At 42.1% G+C, this 23,070-nt stretch overlaps 1 protein-coding gene and 1 long non-coding RNA gene across 8 annotated transcripts in view; both read left to right on the forward strand.

The window, feature by feature from the left end:
- The first annotated feature begins 4,073 nt into the window (after positions 1-4,073).
- AKAP9 (A-kinase anchoring protein 9) overlaps positions 4,074-23,070 on the forward strand; it is a 213,544-nt gene continuing 194,547 nt past the window's right edge. For 6 of the 7 annotated variants that reach the window (XM_034760413.1, XM_034760412.1, XM_034760414.1 and 3 more), the window contains exon 1: positions 4,075-4,250. In XM_034760413.1, coding sequence (XP_034616304.1) covers positions 4,203-4,250 — 48 coding nt within the window. In that variant the 5' untranslated portion in view covers positions 4,075-4,202. Of the gene's footprint in view, positions 4,251-23,070 lie in introns of all 7 variants that reach the window. The other variant, XM_034760411.1, reaches the window with a different exon arrangement.
- LOC117872200 lies at positions 4,959-10,541 on the forward strand. The gene is made up of 3 exons (XR_004644423.1): positions 4,959-9,567; positions 9,649-9,687; positions 9,776-10,541. It is a non-coding gene; the product is annotated as an uncharacterized LOC117872200 (long non-coding RNA).

Genomic DNA, 23,070 nt, shown 5'->3' on the forward strand with positions numbered 1-23,070 from the left:
CTTTCCATACATCAGCTGCTAGGAAAGGATATTGCAAAGATATTTGTAATTCCCTTCCTTATTGACTAAACTTCAGGACACAATTCAGTGTGTTTATAATGTGAATTTGAATATCTATATAAACATTAGCAGATCACTTTGAACTTTTCTAGAAAATTGAATTCCCCTAGTAATGATGAGAAAACCTTTTCAGGTTTAGTTTAGCAAGGATGTACAATTGGTCTGGAAGATTTGTGGCAAGAGTCCTGGTCAGTAATACCATGCAAATTGCCTTTTTCTTGCCATTTGAGTCGTACTGGTTCTGGTCTTGATTAGAAAATTAAAGTGAAAAGAAACACAAACTCCAAAACAAAAAATGTATCCCTTTGATTCAAATCCATATACTTTGCAGTTCAAATCCTCTGTTCTCCTCTGGGAGTGTCTGGACCCTAATTGTCACAGTAGAAATTCCTGAGTTCTAATCCTACTTCTTTTACTGACTCCGTATTTTTTTCCTGTACTGAACTATCCCTAAAAATACCCCACTCTTGCTATAGCTTCTCCAGTGGGTGGCAAAAGGCAAATGCTAATGTAGACTGCTTCCTACCAACATTTTTACCAGTACATCTCTACCTTGATATAATGCTGTCCTCGGGAGCCAAAAAATCTTACTGCGTTATAGGTGAAACTGTGTTATATTGAACTTGCTTTGATCCACTGGAGTGCGCAAGCTCCCCCCGAGCACTGCTTTACCACTTTATATCCAAATTTGTGTTATATCGGGTGGCGTTATATCAAGGTAGCAGTGTATTTTGTTTACTTCTGCTCAGAGCAGGTCTGGATGATATGGTGGTAAAGATGTTGGGCCCATATCCACAAAGAGATGTAGATGCTACTGGTATCCACAAAACCCCTGTTCAGTTGGTGCCTAAACTCATTAAATGCCTACATTTTTCACTATAAATGTTCCCTCAGTGCCTATATTTCTGCTTCTGGGTATAAGCATTACTGCCTAAGGTAGGGTTCTAGACTATCTCATGCCCAGCACATGCCTCAAACCAGGTGAAGATAAGCAGGGCAACACCTATCTTGCATGCTGGGTCTGATTTAGTAGGAATGGTCAGAGCACACTTAACTCCACATCAAATGGAGGCAGCATTCCTTATAACCTTTAGATCAGTGGTTACTCCCCCAGGATGTGGGAGACCCTGATTCAATTCCCCATTCTGCCTGATAAGGAGATGGGATTTGAACAGGGGTTTCCCACCTCTCAGGTGAGAGCCCTATCTACTTAGGACACATCCCTCTCCTCAGCATCTGCAGTTGGCTAGTTTAAGCAGGTCCCCTCCCCGCATGTTAGTTTTTGTGGATGCCATTCTCAAGCAGCTATCTCTCTCATGCAAAGTATAGGGAGCCTAGGAACTAACCCAAGGTGTGTGGCTTCTACTTAGGCATCATACGGTATGTCTACACTGCAATAAAACACCTCTGGCTGGCCCATGTCAGCTGACTTAGGCTTATGGGGTTCAGGCTGTGGGGCTATAACATTTCAGTGTAGCTGTTCAGGTATGGGATGGAGCCTGGGCTCTGGGACCCCATGAAGGAGGAAGGTATGAGAAGCCAGGGTGTGAATCCCTACACTGCAATGTTCTAGCCCTGCAGCCCAAGCATTGTGAGCCTGAGTCATCTGATTTGGGCCAGCCATGGGTGTTTTATTGCAGTGTAGATATACCCAAGATGCTTAAAAGTTAGGCATTGTAATGCCTAAGATCCTTTGTGAATCTGGGCCCAGATGGCCAATCTACACTAGGACACCCATCACTGCTGGTGCCGGTGGAGCTGCTCCAGTGCTAGACTAATAATGGAAATGTTTTTTTAAAAATTGACAATGCAGGCAAGATTTCACTGACTTCCATGGGAACTGGATTGGGGTCAAAGAAGATTTATTGTTCATTGTACTCATCCTTACTGCACAGGTATCTGGAGTGATTGTTTACAGCTTAGTTAAAACATGCAGAACTTAAATATAACATTTAAAAACCACAAACATTTCTTGGCAATGAATGTTATTAAAAGGGATCAGGATTGAAAATGGAATGATTTGACAGAGGTTTTAGATATTACCTTTAATCAATATGAGTTTCATGAATGCTGTCTTTAAATGGTCCCTTAGTAGTCAGTATAAACTATTTCATTGATATGCACATCAGTGCACTCTACATCCTCTCTTTGTACTCTTAAGCAATAGAATCTCATTAGATGCTAGTGCATACAATGATGAATTTCCTGAAGTGGTAATTGATAGTCAAAGTGGCAGAGACAATATACAGCTGTTTCTTTAGAAGATATAGTTGTGCAAATCAGTTGCATTATTTGATGTTATTGGATGTTATTAGCGATCTATTGAAGCTAAGAACATTCTTGTAAGGAATATAGAAATCAGACATAGTCTGGGAATATGATTAAATTAAAAATCCTTTCTGTAAGACATTTTCTATGGAAATAGTTTGACGTGTGTATGTGTATGAGAGAGAGAGAGATCTTGCCTGTTTTTTTTTTTTTTTTGGTACATGTGATTTTCAATTCTAAAATAAATTACGGAATGGCTTCTCCCTCAAAAATATTCCTTATAACACTGAAATATGATTCTTCAAGTATTTGATAACAAATTAAATTAAAATATAGAAAATAGTGTTCTTCCTTATGCAGTAAAATATCAGCAATTTTAACATTAAAATATTTGTAAACATCCTGTTTGGTGATAAACAATGTATCCTACTGCCAAATTTGGGAACTGAACATTCTTTTAAAATTATATCTTTTATTTCAAATTCAAAAATGTAAATAAGCTTTAATGAAAACGTGTATGAATACAAACTGATAGGAAATATATTTGTGTTCATATAGAACCGTTGCATGTTAATCTGACAAGGCTTGCATTATGTTTAAGAAAATGTATATTTTAAGACACACAAATGCATACATTTTGTAAGAAATGTTTGTGTTAATGAATATCTAACCCATTTTCCTGCTTCAACAAAAGTAAAACTGAGAGACTGGACAACAGAAAGGAAAAGCATGCCATATGCATATTCAGAGCCCCAATGTAATACAAATGTATTATTAGCTATCACAGCATACTGCTTAATCTTGAATGACTAGGTTCTGATGTGCCCCTGACATTTCACTAATACATGACAATTAATCATGATCCTTAACCAAACAAAAGCTATTAAAACTTCTGATGCATGAAATATACACGTTATGAAATGCAGACATGGGGCATAATCTTACAAAATACTGTGCATCACCCTCCCGTGGTACATAATGCACAAACATCTTGCAGACTTGATTTTTATGATTTCCAGGACAAAAATGCATAGGACATGCAGACAGTTTGCGATGTAATGTGCTCTGATCATTGGATCAACTTCAGGAATAGGTAATAAGGCAAGGAAACATTCCTCTTTTTAAAGAAAACATTTAGAAACACAATGTTGCACACATGAATATTGTAGCAGCATTCAGTTTGCAAGTGTTTAGCCTTAATAAAAAATTTACTTATTACTTCAAATTTTTAAAATTACAACTATAGACACCCTCCAGTGTCATCCTACTGGGGGAAGGACAGCGTGTCATAGGGTGAGCGACTGGGGAGGGCTAGGTGTCTGTTAGGGGAGTAGGGGTGTATATCGCCCCCGGTAAATATGAGGGGGGGGCAGGGATCTAGGGACTGGCGGGGGGGGATTTCCAATAAGGCCAGTCTGTGACTGGGGAGGGGGCAGGGGTCTCGAGGGAAGTGGGTGGATCCGCCCGCAGATTGGGGGGGAAGGGGCAGGGGTCTCGGGAGGGTGGATCCCCGCAGATTGGGGGGGAATAGGCAGGTATCTCGGGGGTGGGTGGATCCCCCCAGATGGAGGGGGAGGGGGCTCAAAAAGGGGGAGGTGGATCCCCCGATCAGTGCCGGGGGGTGGGGTGGGGAGCAGGGTCGTGGCTCCTATTGCCCGGCGGCCTGCGGGTGGGCGGGGCTCCCGGCCAGGTGCGGAGCAGCGGGGCTCGGCGAGGAGGCGGTGGCGGCGGCGGCGCGGACGTCACTTTTCCCGGCCGCGCGTGTTTACGTGGAGCTGAAGATGGCGGCGCCGGTGGATCAGCCACGGAGGCTCCTGTCGCTGTAGCGGGGCCGGCTGGCGGCGGTAACGCTCTGCTCTCTGCGCGCAGGGGCCATGGAGGACGAGGAGAGACAGAAGAAACTGGAGGCCGGGAAAGCCAAGGTAGGAGGAGAGGCTGGCGGAGGGGAGAGGAGCACGGTGGGGAGGGGGAAGGACGGGGGAGGCCGAGGGGACGGGCCGGGGGAAGCTGGCGGGGAGGCCGAGGGGAGCTGTGGGGGAGAGGATGGGGGGAGCTGGGGGAGGGGTTAGGGGAGAGAATGGGGGAATGGGGGAAGCTATGGAGGGGAACCAAATCCTCTGTTGAGTAGCCTGGGATGAGCACACCCAAGGTGTAGGAATAACTCTGCTTTTCACCAGTATCCAGTGTGTTGTGTCCCTGATAATGGGGTGTGCAATCATCATGGGGTATTTGTAGGAGCTGGGATAGTCTCCTTTATAGCAACAACAACAACAAGGAGTCTGGTGGCACCTTAAAGACTAACAGATTTATTTGGGCATAAGCTTTCGTGAGTAAAAACGTAGCCTCCAGAGCAGGTTTTCTTTCTCTCTATCTGTATGATTGGCTTGTGACAGCTGTTGGTGGACGGCCATGACGTGCAAGTGCCACAGGTGCCAGTAGTTACACATTGAAAGTTAATGGTATTTCTGTGAGTGAAACTCTTTGTGTGCTGGTGTCTTTTGTGAATGTGTATGGCTTTAATGGTCAGGGAAAAATACTTTAAAGTTGCTTCAGTTTAGCGAAAGGAGACTTGGTGGTGAGGAAAATGCAGTTTGCAACATACTGTTAACCTGATGCACAACTTGCTTGTCTTCAGTGAGCTAATAATACTATAAAGTAACCTTACAATGCAGTGTGTTTGATGCCTTAGTTCCCAAACTATTCCCATAATCAGCTGTTTATTGATAACTTAAACGTATTTAAACAAATCACCTTCAGAATATATCTGTAAAAGAGTACATTGGCTCAACAATAATGACCTTATTCCTAGAGTAAGGGAAGCTCACAAATGATCAGTGAGAGAAGACTCTAGGGTTATCCAACCCTTATAATAAAACATGATAAAGCAAAATTTAGGTTTAGTAAGCCATGGCAGTTGGTCTCAATTTGTCCATCTAATTGGGCAATTTACCACCAAATGTTAGAATTCATAGAACATAAATTGTCAGTTCACATTGGAAAAGATTTAGCAAGATTACATTGTGTGTGCAGTGGAAGAACAAAGTAAATCTGTAACTACACAATAATGTCCATCTCTGGCTTGCTTGCAGAGTCTCTTCACTGAAATTGAGGTTGGAAATTCAATTGTGCAAAGCTGAATAGGCTAAGATATGTTATCCAGAAAAGTGTTCAGTGCCTCTATTTGGTTGTTGTGACTTGTATCTTGTAAATATCATTTCTATTGGAGTAGCGACCAAAAGCCTCCGGCAGGAACAGTGTTCCATTATGCTAGGTACTGCCCTGAAGAATTTACAGTCTAAAAGGAAATTAATGAAGGGATAGGGCAAGACGTCAGGATGATGGCAAGTTGATTTTTATTTTTATATATATATAAGGTTATACCCACCTTTCCATTGCTGAGGTATCAAAACAGTTTTATGGCTTTGTGCTAGTTCTGCAGTGGGCATTGTATGCCAGCATTACATGATAAGCAAACAAAGATGTTTTGGTATGGCATGGCAGTGTACACTGTAAATTGATGTATTAAACTGTTCTTTTTGAAACATGGGGGAAAAAATTTTCAATTTAAAAATGAATAAAATTTATAATTCTACTTAAACTTCTCAAGTAGTCATTTTAAACAACAGTAAGTAAAGAACAAGCACTGGCAAGTTATACTAATATTAGCTGCTAAACATGGATATCTTGTACAATTCCATACAATACGTATATCTAAAAATTGTATTTAAGAATCCCAGCTCACAATGTGGACATTAAGCACTTCTTTTATACTATCATATGTAGAAATGAAGTATATTACGGGGTGGGAAACAACTAAGGACACTGCCAAATGTGTACCTTTCTTTTTGTAGCTTCAATTTTTTTATTTAAAAATTGATGCTGTGCACACAGGAAAGAATTTGCTCATGTGATAATAATTCAGTGAACATTTATTCTATATTATTCATGCTGAACGCTTTTGTAAGTAAATTTTCAGAGGTGTTAAAATACCTTTCCACTTTAACCTCTTTGCTTGTATCTGACAAGTTTCCTGCTCCCCTTCCTTCTCTCCTTAGAAGAATTACCAGGAGTGCTGTGATACATAGCCTGCTGTATTCCAGGAATTTAGAGGGAAGCATGTTAAGCACTTCAAATGCTAGGCTTTACAGGCTCTTGTTCTTGTTCTTCCCAGTGGACACTTGCATGCATCTGGTAAATAAAGGCAGATTCTTTATTAGGATTGGCAGAAAAGAAGGGATGCAAAGACTCTACACTGAAACCTAAGCGGTTTGGTACAGAAGAAAGGTACTGAAAATTTCCAGGCTATTTCCCTAAGGGGCAATCATATAGGAAGTTACAAGGCTAGTATCGGAGTCCTTATGTCTAGTTCCAAAGGTTCTTCAAAGTTACCTTCTTTGGGAAGGGAAATCTTCTTAGCCTTTGGTTGCATGGGCTGCTGTTGGCTCGAACATTGATGCTTGTGGCATCTCCTAGTGCAGTGGTTCTCAAAGTCATTTAATCATGTCCCCTTCTTTGTGTCGATAGTAGTTTACACTCCCATCTTTCCAGCCAGCAGCTCATGCTCTCCGGTCACCTGTTTCTGAGGGCAGAGCAGAGGATGCTGACTGGGTGCTGTCCTCTAAAGGCAGCGCAGTTGCCAGCAGCAGCACAGAAGTACGGGTGGCATGGTATTGTATTGCCACCCTTACTTCTCTGCTGCTGGTGGCAGCGATGCTGCCTTCAGAGATTGGTGGCTGGAGAACAGCAGCTATGCCAGGCACCCAGCTCTGAATGTGTGCGGTAAATTCCTCCCCCTCCCCCAAAGCTTGCTTATGCCCCCCAGAATACATTCTGCACCCCTCATGAGGGCGCACCCTGTTTAAGAACCTCTATTCTGGTGTTTGCATTAGAGAAGCCCCTCATGTTGCCTCCTTGCTGAATTTGCGAGCTGTAGCTTCTGCTTCTTAAGGCAACAATCTGCAAGGCCTTCTGGCATCTCTAGGTGGTTCTTCTCACATCATATTCTCTGCACTTCTGCAGTTGGCCCAGATCCCAGGAACACTGGACAAACTGCTCTTTCCCGTGTGCCAAGTCTGCCAGTTGCAATATTTACTCCTCAGTGGCTGCCTGCATATGCTGCCTCTTTGAGTTCTCCCTTTTTCAAATGTGCACTTTCCCCAGCTCTAGATGAGATTCTGCTGCTGGGTTCCTCTCTCCAGGTTCTATCTTTGGCCAGCTTTAAAGCAGCTGCATATTTATCTGGCTGCTCTCATATGCTCCCTTACTCTCCCCACCCCTTTATTCTTTATCCGCATGTCCCAAGGATTCTACTTCGTTGTATTGATCACTCTGGATCACACAGTATCATCTATTTAGCTATATGTCTATTAGTCCTTGCCCTTACTATGGTGAGTTGTTTCCAATCCTTTCCATCAAGGTAATGGGATGCTAATAATTAACTGGGTGGGGAGAAGTGTTTCAGACAGTTTTTGTTGTAACTATCCAGAGTTTTTTGTTTTGAAATACATGTCAAGGACATCCAGAGTTTTGGATGGGTGCCTTTTGTGTAGATTTTAACATCTAATTCAAAATAAATGCACCCTTTGATGCTATGAATTCATAATCATCAAGACCTACTATAATATTATTGTCAGAGTAACACTAATATTTTATTTAAAAAAACAACAACAACACCCTAATACTCTACAAAGAAATGTAATCTTTGCAATCACTCAACATCTGAACTAGTGGTTTACAATGTCAGGAAACCTCTCAATGGAATTATATTTTTCTACATGCAAGAGTAAGGACATGGAACATGAGTGTGGTAATGACTGAAGTGGGAACTAAAGACTGATGGACAGGGAAGCCCAGCAGCCCCCTTCTGATGTGGGGTGGACTGTGCTTTTTTCTTATGGCATTCCCCTTGATTCTCTTCTGTGACGATTATTTTAGATCTGTCCTTTCCTTGACTTCATTCCAGGAGGGTTAGTGTAACTTACACCTTCTTCTAGTCCTCTCTGGATGAAAGTTAAAATGGTAGTCTTCCTGTAAGTGCTTACTTAAAGACTTGGTATCTTACACCCCTTAAAACATCACAGCTGAATTGTACATGCTGTTATGTATTTAAATTTTTGTAAATTAAGTGGTGAGGTGTGTGTAAGAGGATTTTTAGTTGCTTTTCTTGCTACTTATGGCTCTCTTCAGACCTGAAGGGTGCAAAGTGAATGTAATTCTATAGCAACCTTCCTGCTATATATTTACTCATCAGCCTTTATCATTGTAGGTGAATGAAATTGTTTAAATGCTCTAAAGACATAACTACTTTAATTGAAAAAATGTATAAAGTTTCACAGATACTTCTGTCAGTATGAAGTTTTATAACACTGTTCATCTTACAGTAATGAAACTTTGGACATAAACTACCTCCCAGTGTGTTTGATCATGCTCTTGTCTTCTGTTATATTTAGGAGGAGGGATGAAGGGCAGTGGTGGCATGCTGTCTAGCTTGTTAAGTCATATTTATACTGAATTTTGCTTAGAAAATCTTTATTCCAGCTTTGGCATTGTTAATTCTGGATTCTCGGGGCTTGTAGGTATTGTCTGTATCTTCTTTTTGTATCAAGAATGCCCTCTATGTTATTCATTGTCATGATTATCAGTGTCTTCTGTATGTTCACAGTACATACTTGGTCCCTTGCTTGAAAGCATGTTGTCCACGGAGATATACTCCCTAAACTGCCTGAAGATATTGTGGAAAGAAGCTGCTTGGTTTATTTAGTACATGTTTAAACACAGAACAAGGAACTTGCTCTGATTATTACCTGGTATAAATCAAAGACATGCAAGTGTAATGGCAAAGGTTACAATGTTAGGTCCATTGTTGTGGAGAGCTAATGCTACTTAAAATGGCTAAGTAGTCTATAGGTCTATCCGATGATGCCTTCAGAAATTGAACTGTACCAGAAAATATCTTCAACAGTTTGGTTTGTGAATATTTGTTTGTGCCTATTTCTAGTGGCTGAGCATGAAGGTGGAATGTATCCAGACGGATGTTGCCTGGTATCCCGAGACTTATGTAGTTTTGTTTCCCTACAAATTACTGATGCACAAGACAAATTTTACTTCTGTCATCTGATCTTATTGTGTTGAGAAATTATGATTTCTTAGAATGACGTTACAGGTTGTTCCAGTTTTTTTTTTTTTTTAAATCATTGACTTGACAGAAGCATGAAAGGATTTCATTCCACAATTCATCAGGTCAGTGTTTAAATCTAACATAAAGAATTTAGTTTGAAATTGTTTAACTAGTAAATCCTTTAAATATTATTTTCTCTTTAGGGTAACTGCTGAAACTTCTTGCAATTTATTAAGGATGTGGTGAGTAGCATCCTCTCTCTTTCTTAAAACTAAATTTTGTGTGTCATTTAAAAGCTGACCTTACTGACGTATGTTGTTTTGCTTTCAGGTGCAGATTGCTCATTTTGTTTCCAACTGCTTTCAGTAACTTGAACAAAAACATTTATGAAGCAGAATTATAAAAACATTTTCTTGCCAGTGTGCATCTTGATTCAGTTTTTTAACACAAGAAATTTTATGTAACAAAAGGCATTGCTTGTGGTAAGCATTGTTACTGCTCTCACACTTCATGCTTTTTAGAAAAAACCCTCCTAGCTAGGGTGAGAAGTTTACTGTGGGTTACCACTACATCTGGGGTGTGTGTGTGTGTGTGTGTGTGGAAACTGGAGGGGAGGCTTCTGATAATGCACTGGAGTACGGTGGAGAAGGGAGTGGATGAGCATAGGTTCAACAGGACTGAGAAAAGCAAACTGCTCAGTAGATTAGGTGACTGGGGCCCAGAGGGGAAGCTGAGAGGAAGCAATGGAGGAAGAGAATGGGGTTGGAGACAGTTCTCTTGAAGGGACTTGTTCCTGCTTCCTTTCTTTTCAATGTCCAGATAGCTCCTGGGCTCCCTTTTCTTGTGCTTCCTTGTTTCAGAACTCCTGTTCTTTGTTCATCCTCTTCTTCCTCAAATGGCTCCTGCCGGTACTTTCTTGTTCATCCCCAATCTAAATAGGTGGGAAGACATGTAGAATTGAGTTCTGGGTTGTGTATGTGTGTTTTTATGAATGTGTGGAGGTGGTAATTTTACTTTGAATGGGGGTGTGACAATGCGGTTCTGGCGGAACCCAACTGAGAGTGCCAACTCAGGACAAATTGCTAAAACAGGGCAGTTACAGACCAAGGCTGGGGTTTTTCCACCTCTAAGGCAAACCAAACCAGCCAGACTAGGAGGACTTCGGTCTTATCCCACTGGCTAACCGCAAGTCTCACAAGCAATCTCCTTAGACACTCCAGTTTCCCAGTATTACCACCAGTGCCACACGTTATGGGGACAAATGGTTATGAAAACCAATACCCCAGTAAAAGAAAAAAGTTCTCCTGATCCCAAAGGACCAAGCCCCAGACCCAGGTCAATATACAAGCAGATCTTACCCACAAATCACGCTGCTGCCAATCCCTTAGAATCTAAAATCTAAAGGTTTATTCATAAAAGGAAAAAGATAGAGATGAGAGTTAGAATTGGTTAAATGGAATCAATTACATACAGTAATGGCAAAGTTCTTGGTTCAGGCTTGCAGCAGCGATGGAATAAACTGCAGGTTCAAATCAAGTCTCTGGAATACATCCCCAGCTGGGATGGGTCATTCAGTCCTTTGTTCAGAGCTTCAGTTTGTAGCAAAGTTCCTCCAGAGGTAAGAAGCAGGATTGAAGACAAGATGGAGATGAGGCATCAGCCTTATATAGTCTTTTCCAGGTGTAAGAACACCTCTTTGTTCTTACTGTGGAAAATTACAGCAAAATGGAGTCTGGAGTCACATGGGCCAGTCCCTGCATACTTTGCTGAGTTACAAGGCGTATCTGCCTTCTCTCAATGGGTCCATTGTACAGCTGATGGTCCTTAATGGGCCATCAAGCAGGCTAGGCAGAGCTAATCTCAGCTTGTCTGGGATGTCACCCAGAAGCATAGCATAAGTTTGCCATACAGACAGTATAGAGCCAATATTCATAACTTCAACTACAAAACTGATACACACATATAGACAGCATAATCATAACCAGTAAACCATAACCTTGTCCTAGACACCCCATTTGACCCCCTTTATACAAGATTTGGGTGCCACTACAGGACCTTGGTTGCAACAATGATCTATATGGTCCCAGTTTATGTCAATAACGTCACAGGGGGTGTGTGAGAACAAACTTTGCCTAGGGAAGGAGATTGCAAATGTGTGAGTATCGACTGTTCTTTTGTGGGGATAACTTTTTTTTTTAATAGAAGAGGGGGGAGAGAGGGGATACAGCATAGCTGAGGGTGGAGAGGAACAAAGGAGGGAGAGGAACAACAAAGTGAAACATGCAGCAAAACTTATTTTCTTCAGAAAAAGAACAAAATGAATGTCTTTGATTTTAGCATTAAAATTAATTATATGTGTACATGTTTGAGACAAGACATGCAAATATGGTAATTGCTGCCAGGATGAAGTGCCAGCTTGACTGAGCGATCAGGAGGAGGAGAAGTGATCCATGAGATCTTTGCCTCAACATCCATGCTACTAAAAATTGAATAAATAAAAACCCCTGGAACTTCTATGCTAAGCCATTATACATTTTTATATATTTTTTTTATTATTAAAGCTTCACTGTTTCCTCCTTGTTACAGAATTGTTTCCACATAATGGTCTTCAAGTCTCTCCTTCCAAAATGAAAGTCTAACTTTCTTTATTTGCAAAAAGAACAGGAGTACTTGTGGCACCTTAGAGACTAAGGTGCCACAAGTACTCCTGTTCTTTTTGCGGATACAGACTAACACGGCTTCTACTCTGAAACCTTTCTTTATTTGATACTTCAGGATGTGCTCCTTCAAGTGGCTTTCAGACATGATTTGGTGTCCAAGAGAAATTGCAATTCTTTTGAAGTCCTGGATTGCCACACTTCTCACTGGAATCCTTCTTCCCTCTCGTAGTTGAACTATTTTTTCTCTTCTTACTGATTTGCTTTTTACTGCTGGGTTTCAGAAGTCTCAGTGTTTCTTCGTTATTTGTGGCTTGGCTGTTTCTGGTGTTACTGTACCTGCTGCCTTCAGTTCTTCTCTACGTTAACTTGTGACTCCTTACTTCCTTGGGTTTAGTGTTGCTGCAAGGCAGAAAGTTTCTTCTAATCTTGGAGGATGCAGCTATATACTATCTACCATGGCAGTCTGCTAGAAGTTGTTGTTGTTGTTTGTTGTTAAAGGGATATAGGCTGTTTTTGTAAGCCTCGTCAAAGACAGGCACTTCCAGATTTTATGCAGGTCATTTGAATAACTGTTTATAGATGGTGCTAGTCATTTCAAATGTTAAATAACAATTTTTATCTTACAAGCTATAAGATAAAAACAATAGAGGTAAACTTGTATGTGAAACTTCCTTACATGACTAAGCCCTGGTCTACACTACAAGTTTAGGTCGAATTTAGCAGCCTTAGATGGATTTAACCCTGCACACATTCACACGACAAAGCCATTTTTGTCAATGTAAAGGGCTCTTAAACGATTTCTGTACTCCTCCCCAGTGAGAGGATTAGTGCTGAAATCGACCCTGCTGGGTCAAATTTGGGGTAGTGTGGACGCAATTCGACGGTATTGGCCTCCAGGAGCTATCCCAGAGTGCTCCATTGTGACCGCTCTGGACAGCACTCTCAACTCAGATGCACTGGCCAGGAAAAGCCCCGCGAACTTTTGAATTTCATTTCCTGTTTGGCCAGCGTCGCGAGCTGATAAGCATCGGCGAACATGCAGAGCTCATCAGCACAGGTGACCATGGAGTCCCAGAATTGGAAAAGAGCTCCAGCATGGACTGAACGGGAGGTACTGGATCTGATCGCTGTATGGGGAGATGAATCTGTGCTATCAGAACTCGTTCCAAAAGACGAATGCCAGAATATTTGAAAAAAAATCTCCAAGGGCATGAAGGACAGAGGCTATAACAGGGACCCGCAGCAGTGCCATGTGAAACTTAAGGAGCTCAGGCAAGCCTACCAAAGAACCAGAGAGGCAAACAGCCCCTCCGGGTCAGAGCCCCAGACATGCCGTTTCTATGATGAGCTGCATGCCATTCTAGGGGGTGCCCCTACAACTACTCCACCCCTGTGAGTGGACTCCGTCAGTGGATTCTCACACAACAGGGATGCAGATTTTGGGGACGAGGAAGATAGTGCACAGCAAGCAAGCAGAGAAACCGTTTTCTCCGACAGCCAGGAACTGTTTTTCATCCTGGATCTAGTACCCTCCCAACCCACCCAAGGTGGGCTCCCAGACCTTGAAGGCGGAGAAGAGACCTCTGGTGAGTGTACCTTTGTAAATATAATACATGGTTTAAAAGCAAGCATGTTTAATGATTAATTTGCATTGAAGACTTGGGATGCAGTTGTGGCCAGTACAGCTACTGGAAAAGTCTGTTAACATGTATGGAGATGGAGCAGAAATCCTCCAGGGACATCTCAGTGAAGCTCTCCTGGATGTACTCCCAGGGTCACCTGGTTGAAATAGGGGACATTCAGAGGTGGCCGTTCCTGCTGGGTTGTTTGCCTGTGGCTTAACAGAAATCATCCCCGCTGTTAGCCACGCGGTGGGGGGAGGGGTGAAGCAATCATCTCAGAGAATTGGGTATGGGTGGGGGAGTTTAGTTGGGTTTGTGCTGCATGTTAACCCGAAAACTGCAGCCCCTCCTTTTAAATGGCCAACCCAATGGGTGCTTGGTATGGGAAATGAGGGCGCTGCTGTTTGAAAACAGCCCCACATGTTATGAAGGTTAAAGAATCCAAAAAACTGTGGCTTACCATGTCTGCCTGCAAGCCGAAATTCTGTTGCCTGCTGGTCCTGCGTGTGTGTGATCTCTCACACCAAACCGGCAGGCCCTCAATATAAGAGGCAAAATGTGACCTTGTAAAGAACATTACATAGCACATGTGCTTTAACAGCTTGGTTCACCGTGAAAGAGTCTACCCATTGTTCTCTAAAATGTGTCTTTTTAAATACTGCTCTTCTCCCCCCTCCCCCCAAAATGTTTCAATGGTCCCTGTATCATCTCTGTCCCAGAGGCTAGCGAAGATTAGAAGGCGAAAAAAACACACTTGTGGCGAAATGCTGTCTGAGCTCATGCAGTCCTCCCACACTGAAAGAGCTGAGCAGAATGCCTGGAGGCAGACGCTGTCAGAGTGCAGGAAAGCACAAAATTTACATGAGGACAGGTGGTGGGAGCAAGAGGAGAGATGGTGGGATCAAGATGATTGGTGGCATCAGCGTGATGAGAAGAGACACGAAGCAATGCTTAGGCTACTGGAGGATCAAACTGATATTCTCCGGCATATTGTTGAGGTGCAGGAAAGGCGGCAGGAGCACAGACCGCCGCTGCAGCCCCTGTGTAACCAACTGCCTCCTCACCCACACGCCCAAGAACGCGCTGGGGGAGCCTCCAGCCACCCAACCATTCCACCCCAGAGGACTGCCCAAGCAACAGAAAGCTGGTATTCAAGAAGTTTTGAAGTGCAGTGTGGCCTTGTCCTTCCCTCCTCCTCTCCTCCGCCACCCACACGGTGCTTTCCTCCTCCCCCACCCCTCCTGGGCTACCTTGGCAGTTATCCCCCCCCATTTGTGTGACAAATTAATAAAGAATGCATGAATTTGAAACAACAATGACTTTATTGTCTCTGCAAGCAGAGATCAAAGGCGGGAGGGGAGGGCGGCTGGCTTACAGGGAAGTAGAGTGAACCAAGCGGCTGGGTTTTCATCAAGGAGAAACAAACAGAACTTTCACACCGTAGCCTGGCCAGTGATAAAACTGGTTTTCAAAGCTTCTCTGATGCGCAGCGTGCCCTGCTGTGCTCTTCTAACCACCCTGGTGTGTGGCTGTGCATAATCAGCAGCCAGGCAATCTGCCTCAACCTCCCACCCCACCATAAACGCCTCCCCCTTACTCTCACAGATATTGTGGAGCACACAGCAAGCAGTAATAACGATGGGAATATTGGTTTCGCTGAGGTCTAACCAAGTCAGTAAACTGTGCCAGCGCACTTTTAAATGTCCAAATGCACATTTTACCACCATTCTGCACTTGCTCAGCCTATAGTTGAACAGCTCCTGACTACTGTCCAGGATGCCTGTGTACAGCTTCATGAGCCATGGCATTAAGATGTAGGCTGCGTCCCCAAGGATAACTATAGGCATTTCAACATCCCCAACGGTTATTTTCTGGTCTGGAAAGTAAATCCCTTGCTGCAGCTGTTCAGACAGACCAGAGTTCCTAAAGATGCGAGCATCATGTACCTTTCTCGGCCATCCCCCATAGATGTTGGTGAAATATCCCTTGTGATCTACCAGTGCTTGCAGCACATTGAAAAGTAGCCCTTGCTGTTTATGTACTGGCTACCTTGGTGCTCCGGTCCCAAGATAGGGATATGCATTCCGTCTATTGCCCCATCACAGTTAGGGAATCCCATTGCTGAAAAGCCATCCACTATAGCCTGCACATTTCCCAGAGTCACTACCCTTGATAGCAGCAGCTCAGTGATCGCATTGGCTACTTGGATCACAGCAGCCCCCACAGTAGATTTGGCCACTCCAAATTGATTCCCGACTGACCAGTAGCTGTCTGGTGTTGCAAGCTTCCAGAGGGCTATTGCCACTTGCTTGTGAACCATGAGGGCTGCTCTCACCTTGGTATTCTTGCGCTTCAGGGTGGGGGAAAGCAAGACACAAAGTTCCATGAAAGTGCCCTTATGCGTGTGAAAGTTTCGCAGCCACGGGGAATCATCCCAGACCTGCAACACTATGCGGTCCCAACAGTCTGTGCTTGTTTCCCGGGCCCAGAATTGGCGTTCCACGGCATGAACTTGCCCCATTAGCACCATGATGTCCAAATTGCCAGGGTCCGTGCTGTGAGAGAACTGTGTCCATGTCCTCATCACTCTCATCACCGTGCTGCCGTCGCCTACTCGCCTACTTTTGAAGTTTCTGGTGCTGCGTATACTGCAGGATAATGTGCGTGGTGTTTACAGTGCTCGTAACTGCCACGGTGATCTGAGCAGGCTCCATGCTTGCTGTGGTATGTCGTCTGCGGGGAAAAAAAGTGCAAAACCATTTTCTGCCATTGCTCTCACGGAGGAAGGGGCGACTCACAACATGGCTTACAGGGAATTAAAATCAACAAAGGGGGTGGGTTTGCATCAAGGAGAAACACACACAACTGTCACACCAAAGCCTGGCCAGTCATGAAACTGGTTATCAAAGCCTCTGTGATGTGCAGCGCGCCTTGTTGTGCTCTTCTAATCTAATCGCAAACAGCCTAGTCAGCAAACAGCGCCAGTGAGCTTTTAAATGTCCAAAGGCACATTCTACCACCATTCTGCACTTGTTCAGCCTATAGTTGAACTGCTCCTTACTACTGTCCAGGCTTCATGTGCCATGGGAGCAAGGGGTAGACTGGGGTAGGTGCGACCCTGCGGTGCTGCTGGCTGGGAGAGCAGCCTGAGGCAGAAGCCTCCAGTTGGAATGATATTCCAGGCAGGACTGAATCTCCATTAGACTAAACTTAAAGAAGAGAATGACCTGGAGTCATACCCATTTTGTCTAGGCACCCCTGACTAACCAAGGTCGACCAGGAGCACCCATGTCTGCCCAGGTGCCCCCAACCGACCTCACCGAGGTCAGTCAGGAGCACCCACGAGATGATGATGGTTAACAGTCGTATTGTACTGTCTGCCACCGGCAAGACAAGGAGATGCTGCTGTGTAGCTCTGCAGTACTGCGTCTGCCAGCAACACCCAGGAGACGTACGGTGACAGTGAGCTGAGCGGGCTCCATGTTTGCCATGGTATGTCGTCTGCACGGGTAACCCAGGAAAAAAGGTGAGAAACGATTGTTTGCCGTTGCTTTCACGGGGGGCCTGACGACATGTACCGAGAACCACCTGTGACAATGTTTTTGCCCCATCAGGTATTGGGAGCTCAACCCAGAATTCCAATGGGCGGCGGAGACTGCGGGAACTGTGGGATAGCTACCCACAGTGCAACGCTCCTAAAGTCGATGCTAGCCTCGGTACTCTGGATGCACTCCACTGACTTAATGCGCTTAGTGGGTACACACAATCGACTGTATCAAATCGATTTCTAAAAAATCAACTTCTATAAAATCGACCTCATTTCGTAGTGTAGACATACCCTAAGACTATCACCTAGGAGATGACATTAATTTTGTTACATTCTCATAAAAATTACAAACCGTGTACAGTAGTGTGCTCCTCCCAATTGGGAACATTTATTTTATGAATAAGGGGAAAAAATTAAAGGTGTTCTCCCAAGATTCCCCAAAAGGGCAGAAATACACCAACAAATTGTCCTAAGAAGCACTCCAAAAGTAATAGAAACATAGACATTTAAAAATGCAACTTTTATCTCTTTGCTATTTCTTCAAACCATAAAGGAGAGATTTACAGGGAAGGCTATAGATGGAAAATTACTTTGGAGAAATCCAGGAGCCATGAGTTCTGACAAATCAAGTGAAGAGGCACTTGTTATAACTGCCTTTCCTTCTTTCTCCAGTCTGTTCTCAAACTACCTGTTTTTTTTAGTGATCTCCTTGTGATGACGGGACTGTAGCGACCCTCTATATTTAAGATAGCATAGCTTTCCATTGTAGATATTTTTATATTGTCACATAATTTCCAATTTAACTGTACAGGTAGAAATATTTTGAACTTTCAAATTAGTGTGAATAAATATAAATTCTATACAAAAATTCTCACTTAATAAAGGAAGAATTGTACAGTGTTTTCAATAAAGTGCAACCAGTACTTTAGGGAAAGTAGTGCTTGACCTTTGACAGTTTGAGGATAGGTCACATGAGAAATACAAAATATAGTTTTTTTTTTACAGGCAACATTATCTATCAAAACATTACTCTTAAATGCCCGTATAGAGATCTATTGCTGCAGAACAGTACCTGAGATCCTATAGTAATTAATATTTGGAAAAATTGGAATTTGAGAAATAATGTAAACCTGTAAGGAAAATAAGAGGACAGTGGAAAAGAGAAAATCAGAAAAAGGCTATTGAAATGGTTCCAACATTAGTTATCAGTATCCTTTCAACTCCAAATTGTGTTACTAATATATAATTGTTAGAAACTTTCAACTAATGAAGGGAGCAACTATCATAAATTCCTTTCCCATCTCGGTTTACTGCTTGATCATCTGCTGTTGTTTGATCGTTAATGGACATCCAGAGGTCACAGTCTACTTTCACTGATCCGTCTTAATATTCATCAAGGAATTCTCATAACTGGGATTGGCTAAAGGGTCACTTTGTTATTGCAGAGATATGCTGAGAAAGGAACAACTTTAAAATAAATACTATCATTTGAGCACATTTGATGGTTTACTACATACAAAGCCAAAGCGCATTAAGTGAGCAGCAGCTCTCAACTGTTGTCTTTGGGGCATTTGCTGGTGGTTTTTCAGAGAACTGCCCTGTCTCATGGTGCTGATTTCTAGCCTCTGGAAAAGGCTGGTAACCTGTACATTATAAAGATGTTGGCCATGTGTAAAAGCATGTAGAAACAAAGACTAATTGTCTCCATTAGGAACTACTGCTACAGGCAAAGGGAGAAAGAAAATAAGAGGGTATCCTCAAGGACTACAGCCAACAGCAAGACACGAGCTGCCAGTGGACTGAATTGGTCATTTGAATAGGGAACAGGGAACGAGATAGCAAGCTCAAGAGAGCAGGGGGAGAGAAGAACCAGACTATCTATCTGTAGGGGAAGGGGAGGATCAGCCACCAGGGAAGCATGTGCAGGGACAGAGGGAAGGAGCAGGTGCATGAGAAGAACTGAATAGATGTAAGGAGAGAATAAAAAGAGCAAAGAGTGATGTCACAAATAGCAAATGATATGAAGAAAACTTCTGTAAATAACTGAGTAATGAGTCATGGTGATTTGATCTATTTGAAGGGAGCAGGGTTAATACTCAATGTAATTTCACTAATCTGAGTTTTGTGCATACAGCACTTCAAAATGCATCATTTACAGTATTGCTAGCTCATGATTTTATCATGACTTGCGATATTTGGTGTGTTTTCCTTAAAGCCCCAACTCCTAGAGTCAATTACATGAGAATCTCCGCTTTCGGAAGATTTTGAAGAAAGAGTACACTTCTAGTCTTCATAGTTGCAAAGCAAATCTTGAAAACCTGAAGCAACTTCCTTAAAGGCTCAGCAACTAGAGCCAAAACATTCCCCACAGATTTGTTGTTTTTAAAAATCTCGTGATTTTGCAGTTTCTGCCTCATGATTTTTGAATACTTGGTGCTGGCAATACTGAGCATGTTAATTTGAGATTTTAAAATATTTTCTGATCTTGTTTGGATTATGAGGGAAATGATCAGACAGAGAAGACCCTGCTGCTCATTAAACCAAACTAGTATTTTGTTTTAAATTTCTTTTGCTAGGTTATAAACTAGCAAGAAAGACAAAAGCTCTTCACTCAGCCCTGGTTTAGTTTTTCCATGAGCTGATTATCCTGCATTGTGTGTTCCTCCCTAATTGTGCCTCCTGAGTATGACTATATAGCAACAAAGGAAAAGCACATGATCATTCTCCTAAGACAATTTGTTTGTTACTCTCCAAAGTAAAGAATAGACATAGTCTTTTAGATTATGTGGAATTTCTCTGGAAGAGATGTACTGCTTAGATAACAGATTCCAAACCAAAGGGGAAAGCCTTTCTTTCTGAGGTCAACTTCAGTCGGATGCATTATGTAGCTAGGGTTTTAAGAATATTTTATATTGTGTACAGAGATCATTCATCTACTAAGACTTTGTGAGGAACTATTTTTTTCCTAGATTTTCTTCAACAACTGCAATATATTCCAGGATCTAAATTTCCTATACTGGGGGGGAAAGACCTACTACACTGGAATTTCCTCAGCAACTTCCATTAACCCACTCTTCTAAGTCAGAGATTCACCAGGACAGCCAAACTTATCTGACTCCAGCACTTAATAATGTATCCCTTTTGACTGTTAAATTGAGTACTTCCAGCCCTGATACATCTTCTCCTTGGAAATTCCATTATAATTTTGTAACATTCTACCCATACAAGGTATTGGTCATTGGTAATTACACATCAGCAAAGAGATACAGGTGATGATATTGGTGGAAGCTAAATCCTGTCTCATTCATATTGAAGTTGTGCTAAACATTTTTCACATTATTCCCAAATTCATTTTGATTTTTCCATGTCCAAAACAAAAGTACAGAATCTCTTATCTAGGACTTAAACCTACAGACAAGAGCTATGCCATATATCAATTTTCCCAACATGCAAAACTTTTTCTTTTGGAAAGTTTTTTTTTAAATAACATTTTTGTTTGTTTTATTTTTAAAAATTATTTTTTACATTTCATGACACATCAGTACTATTAGTGCACAATGTCATTTTAGTTATGACACATAGCCTATTGTTTGTAGTGTTGGTCCCAGGATATTAGAGAGAGCAGGGGACTGAAGTAATATCTTTTATTGGACCAACTGCATTTGGTGGAAGAGAGAACCTTTCAAGCTACAGAAATCTTTAGCAGACCTCAAGAAGAGCTCCGTGTAGCTCAAAAGCATCTCTTTCACCAACTACAGTTGGTCCAATTAAAGATATGACTTCACCCACCTTGACTTTGTAATAGTCAAAATATTTTTCTTTTACTTCTTTAAAAAAACACTTAGGAGAGCTGCTACATTGTGCTGCCCTTCATGTCTGTTTAAAATAATGGAACAAACTGATTTGAAATATTCTGTTCTAAGTCAGACTCATAGAGGTGGTCACAGCTTGGGTCAAGTGCCTCCTTGTAGTTACTCGCTAGCTTGCTGTGAGAAAATCCAGCCACTGATTTGCATATGTTTTTAAACCTCTGCGTATGAACAAAGTCAACTCATGGTCCTGATCATGGGGTCCCTAGGCCCCACTCTGCCTGTAGACCCTCTTTCTAGCCCCCATCCTGAGAGTTTAGACCACGTCATTGTCACCTGTCCACCCTCTGCAGCAGTGCTGACTCCTCTGACTCCCTGTAGCTTAAGCATATCTTTCTGCAGAATACCACTAATGGCATGAGCCTTCTGAGTAACAGTTTAACTCCCTCATTGGGCATGTGTGGAAATAAATACTTGGGTTGTGAAGGATTCAAATAGATCATTGCTCTTTACTTAATCACATAAGATATACACAGATAGTACAGATGACAAAATGAACATCCTGGACACAGTGCTCCTCACTCCAACTCACCCTTCCATTGGAAGTCCTTAGGGACCATCTGTGTTCAGGTAGGCAGAGGGAACCATTACGTGGTTGTGGCAACTTCTCTTATCTTGAGCTGGTAAAAATGACTGAAAACACCAAATAGATCAGGTCCTGCCCTTTTTATAACTGTCCAGTCCTGTCAGGTGACTCCTGGATCAGCCTCAACAGGTGATTGCAGACCCCCTGCCTGATGATTTCCTTGGCAGGCAACCCAAGACTATCCCAAGTTAACAGCCCTCATTTGTCAGCTCAGCATCACTATGCCTTGACATTTCAGTCTAGCATGGAGGCAGTCAAACCACAGAGAAGCCACTTTCAAAATGCAGTTTGCAGATAGACACAGAGAGTTCATAATCTCCCACAGAATTAATAAATGATAGCAAATTCCCCAAATTCTTGCACATTTCATCATATTATGACAATGACATATCATCTACTACTACTGATGTCATGAAATCTAAAAAATATATAATAAATTTTAAAATTTCAAAGTTCTTTGAAATTTTCTGATTTGTTTTTCAGAATTTCCATTTTGTAGGAAATTTCACAATGTATTTTATTCCAATTTGAAACAAAAGTAAATGTCAAAATTTCTTGCAAAATGAAAATTCTGTGTTTCAGCCAGTTTTAGATGTAAGTTGGACACTGACAAATTGAGGCCATTCAGTAACTTTATAAAAGATATGTGTCTAAATCCCCCAATCTATTTGACTATCTGAGCCATAGTCTTTGTGAAATGATTGTCCTTTAGAAACTGGGCAGAAATTAACAAATCACTTTTATTGACAATCACAGACTGATTATGTGATAACAACTTTCTTTCACTGCTTACCTGAACTGGAGTCAACTAGTGACTTAGGGCTTGCCTATACTGCGAAGTCAACAAAACTTTTGTCTTTCATGGATACTTAAAAAAGCCTCTCTCACCCCCCCCCCCCCGCCTTGGAGCAAAGGACCTCCCGCCGAATTGCTGCCGCAGATCGCAATCGCGGCTTTTTTTTTTTTTTTTTTTGGCTGCTTGGGGCGGCCAAAATCCTGGAGCCGGTCCTGATGTCTGCCATATAATTTTCAAGTTATCTGTGGCTCTCAACATATTTTTAGTCTATCCAACTTTTGCTCTAGTAAATATCTATGAAGTAAGTAAGTTTTCTTAAAAGGACATTGTGCAGGCTGAAAAGCCCAGAATATATTCTACTGTAAATTGTTTTAATTGCTAATTTGCAATTAAAAATGTACTAGAAAAATAATCTGTTTTCTTACATTAGAAATAAAAATGTATCAAATGTACAAGATAAGTAAATACATCAGAGTCAAGTCATTATAAGTAGGTGGTAGATAAATAAATAGTTTAGTTAACCTAATAAAACATTTTATTTTTCA

Source organism: Trachemys scripta, chromosome 2 (assembly GCF_013100865.1).
Source record: "Trachemys scripta elegans isolate TJP31775 chromosome 2, CAS_Tse_1.0, whole genome shotgun sequence".
In the NCBI taxonomy this organism is placed as follows: Eukaryota; Metazoa; Chordata; order Testudines; family Emydidae; genus Trachemys; species Trachemys scripta.